We start from the raw sequence: 4,739 nt of genomic DNA on the forward strand, positions 1-4,739 counted from the left end.
TGTGTGTGTGTGTGTGTGTGTGTGTGTGTGTGTGTGTGTCTTTGTGTGTACTTGACAACTGGTGTTGGTGTGTATATGTCCCTGTAACTTAGCAAAAAGGACTGACTGATAGAATAAGTACCAGGCTTTACAAACAAAAGAGTATTGAGGTCAATTCATTCAACTAAAAATTATTTAAGGTGGTGCCCTAGCATGGCTGCAATCTAATAACTGAAACAAGTAAAAGATAAAGGATAATGATAACATATTTTCCAAGGTAAGAATATGTGGTAATTCAAAGTTGTGGATCAAAGAAAAGAGAAAGTAGAAAGAGAGTGCAGAAAGGAAAAAAAGACAAACAAACAGAATTATGAGAACAAGGAGGTTGGGGAAGAGAGGAAGATACTGACAGCAGGAAGGAAGTCAGGAAGGGAAGAAAAAGAAAAGAAAGAAGATGGACAAAGGAGAAAGGAAAATTGAAGAAAGGAAACATAAAAAACAAAGGAGAAAAAAGAGAGAGAAGGGGAAAAGAGAAAGTATGAGGGAGAGAGTTGGAAGTGCCAAAATTGATGGATCTGCATGGTAGGCCAACAGTAAGAAATGATAGTGAAGGAAGGACTCCTCTGCGATAGTGTTGACTCCTCTGTGATAGTGTGCTCCAGTGCCTGTGAATATTCTTGCACTTGTACAATGGGATGTAAAAGTCTTTGGTTTGGCTTTCTGATCATGTAGCTGGTGGCTTCCTTCTTCAAATACCATGAGTTTGGCCAATGTAATGACATACTTCTCATGGCTCCTGAATGAAGTAGTATGGATGTATATACACTTCTTGAATGGATCTTCTATCAATCCAATATAACACTTTATGCTGGATGTATTGTTCAGTCCTCCTGGATATTACTTCTCCATCATAAACAACAGCGTATATTGCAGTGACTACCGAGTGGGCAAATGATGGTATAATTACAAAAACAACCAGACTCTGGAATTGGCTTCTATAAAAGGATATGCTTCATGTTGATTGTGCAAACGAAAGAAATCTTAAGTGTGTATGTCAATTGAATAGCTTTCTATACCTATGTGTGGAAGGAAAATGTTTGTCAACTAACTTAAAGAAGATCTATGTATGCTTAGAGAGAAAGGCAGTGTTATTCTAAGGACTCTACAGTAGTGGTTTCTCTTTGGTATGACTGGTTTGAGTGAGTAAGTGAACTTGTTTTTGAATTTGTTTGCTGCTTGTGTATTATTGTAGTAGGGAGTCACTCTATCAAATATTTCCTCATTAGAGAACACACCAGTGATCCTTCTGCTCACTTCTTTAACCAGGTTCTTGAATACAGAGGTTAGATAGTAAGACCCAGTGTTGATGTAGGTGAGTGTTTTGTTGGGCTTATAATAGGATTTGTAAGAACCAATACCTAAATCTAGCATCACATCTAAGAAGTTAACGCTGGTTCGGTTGGTTGTTATTGTGATACTAAGTACAAAGACTTCAAACATAACTATGTCAGTGAAAAATTATATTGACAGACAGATACTTGAATTTAAACTCTAACGAACTTCCAGAATATAATATTCTAGAGAACAATCATTGTTAGTCTGATAAAATACTCAACTGCCATTGAATATAGCATGTTTACATTTATTGAAAACAAGTTATGCAATTATAGTAAATTAGTTTCTTTTACAATGTAAAGGTCTCAAACATCTTGTGTCTAATTAAAAGCAGTTATAAACAGGTGTATCATTACTCAACTTTGAACAAAGAGTTATAAATCATAAGCATTCAAACTGGCTGGAATAATTATTAAACAAATTTTAAGATCTATGTAATATAAACATACTTCTAGGTACATAATGGTTAAATCTCATAATTGCATAACTTAGAAAGCTGTTTTAGCATTATTTTACTCTATATATAAAATGCAAAATTTATTTATTTCTTCGAAAAGTACAAATCTTACAAATTCTCATATTTCTATCTATAAATATAAGGATTCATTCAAGCTTACAGAAGACTTTAAGAGTTTAACTACAAACAATTTTGCTGTGGAAATTTCAGCACTAACCTGTTGAACGGCTCCAAAAACTTCTGCTCGACCAGAAATTCGAGCAACAGCTTGTTCCAAGACATCAATGTAATGCTGGATATTTTTCACAGCATCTCGAATTTGTGGATCATTTGAAAGTTGCAACAAAGACTGAAATTTAATGAGAATTTTAATGTTTAAAATAAAAGTTGTGCGTCTTGTGATAAAACAATTTTATGAAAACAAAATATTAATACTAGAATCAAATGTTGAACTGATATTCTTATTTTTCTTACCTGTCAATAACATAAAAATCACTTTTTACCACAATATTGAATATATACAGATTGGTGTACAAATAATGAATGAAGAAGCACCCGACATATATTGCGGAAGTAGTAACAGTTTGACTGTTACTTGAAGCTTCATACTCATAATGTATTTCTAACTCGTCAGATGTCTTGAGATTAGAGTGACAAAGAAGAAATAATACAGGTTAAACGTGAGGATAGTTGGGGGCCTCAGATTAATCATGTGTCGAAGTTAACAGGTCAGTGACAATTGATATTCTTGTTGGTTGTTGTATGTGGAAGAATGGACAGCCTAACAGCACACACAAGTTGACAGTTCAGCAAAAGCCAAGAGAAATATATAGCTGTTGTTGCTGTTCCTAATGGTGATATTAATAATTTAGCAGTTTCAGGTTACTTGTATTGTGTATAACTGTATTTGTTGCTGATGTTAGCAATAGTAGGCAATGACAGCCAGTGCTAACAGTTAACAGAAGGGAAGTAATCTAATAGCAAGTAAGAGTTATCTACACTTCATTTATATTAAAGTCAGATAGCAGCCAATTTTTTAATTTAATGAACAGGAGTATCTCTTTAAACATTAAAGCAAAAGACAATAATACATACCCACACAGATCTTAGAGCACAACACAATTGTTGAAATACCACAAACTGTCTATTGAAAAGATACTGCCTACAAAAGGTTGTGGCTTATAGATCCATTTAATATCACCCCTATAGTATTCTGCGAAACTGCACAATTCTAAAAGCTAATGATTTCACAAAAACATTTACATAACATCTTCACTTTTTTATATGCAGGGATAGGAAAAACTCCACCCAACCATCTTGCATCAATTGAATATTCTAGAACAAAAGAAACTTTTCTAACACCACATAGAGCATTCTTGACAGAGTTCCTCCTTACTCACCTAGAGCTCATAATTGCCAACTCTTCATTCTTGAGAAGTTGCATGTATTGAAAGAGACTGAAGTTTCCATCAACAGGAAAACAAAACTCTTATTCTGCTACCATCATAGAAATGTCCTACTAACTTCAGACTGTTGGTCACTAATATTATCTTCACTTTATCAGATTTACATGTAATGGGTAGCCAACACCTGCTTCATCATAATGACTGCCACTACTGTCTATCATTGCCTACCGTTGCTAACACTCAACATCAAATATTGCTACATATCCTGGATACTGATAGGTTATTAGTCTTATCTTTCTATCTGCTGTTACTGACCTTCTATGCATGGTATACCAGCTGGTGCCAACAGATTGTCCAGTGTGTCACCTGGAACAGTTAATGGAGGTCTCTTTAACCGATCTCACTTTTAAGCCATATTTTTTCTTCATCGATTTGATCTCAAGGTATATGATCCATTCATCATCATCGCCATCATTTAATGTCCACCTTTTCAAGTTTGCATGCATTGGGCAGAATTTATTGAGACAGATTTTCTACAGCTGGATGCCCTTCATGTCTCCAACCATCACCTGTATCCAGGTAATATTTCTAATGACCAGACATGTTTGCACAGAAGATTGGAATCAAAGAATATCACTTGTATGATGATATTCATTTACAATCATCACGTGAAGTCAAAGTAAGGAGACAGTAACACACACACATTAGGCTTCTTTCAGTTTCTATTAACAAGGCTTTAAATGGGCTGGGGTATAGTAGAAAACACTTTTCCAAAGTGCAACACAACAAGACCAAACCTAAGCTCATGTGGTTGGGAAGCAAACTTCTTACCACAAACCATGCCTGTGGTCACAGATTTACCTCTACAAACATATTTCTGCCAAAAATGTACTAAATTGAGTTTAATAAGTCTTCTAGAGGCCAAACTTAGCATAAAATTATTGTATCGAAAATGATGTTTATTCCCTCTTGCTGTTTTAACATCTGGAGAGCCACTAGGCAAACCTAGCAGATATTCTTGTACAAGTAAATTTTGTTTTTCTTTGAGAAATATCGGTCAAATTCTGTCAATAAAAATTATATTGTGCAATGGGTAGGGACCAGCTATCCAAGTTGACAGTACCATGGTAGATAAAGCAATTAAGAGTATGAAGACAGGGAAAGCCCCCGGCCCATCAGGAATCACTGCAGAGATGCTCAAAATATCTGGCAGTGTCGGCTATAGCCTAGTCACCCGTATTACGAACCAGGTGATACACGAAGGAATCATACCCAATGACTGGTGTAGCAGCACCATAGTCAACTGCTACAAAGGTAAAGGTGACGCTTTAGATACAAATAATTACAGAGGCATCAAGCTTTTAGATCAGGTAATGAAAGTCACAGAGAGGGTCATAGCTCAACTGGTTAGGGAGCGAGTCAGTTTAGATAAGATGCAGTTTGGGTTCGTGCCTGGGAAAAGCACCACTGATGCTATATTTCTGGTAAGACAGCTTCAGGAG

At 35.6% G+C, this 4,739-nt stretch overlaps 1 protein-coding gene across 1 annotated transcript in view; it reads right to left on the reverse strand.

Annotated features, from left to right (window-relative positions):
* Positions 1–4,739, reverse strand: part of LOC106874321 (uncharacterized) — a 466,970-nt gene that overhangs the window by 199,919 nt on the left and 262,312 nt on the right. Inside the window, exon 14 of the mRNA XM_052965857.1 lies at positions 2,049–2,180. Coding sequence (XP_052821817.1) covers positions 2,049–2,180 — 132 coding nt within the window. The remainder of the gene's footprint in view (positions 1–2,048; positions 2,181–4,739) is intronic.

This window comes from Octopus bimaculoides, chromosome 2 (genome assembly GCF_001194135.2).
Source record: "Octopus bimaculoides isolate UCB-OBI-ISO-001 chromosome 2, ASM119413v2, whole genome shotgun sequence".
NCBI lineage: Eukaryota > Metazoa > Mollusca > Cephalopoda > Octopoda > Octopodidae > Octopus > Octopus bimaculoides.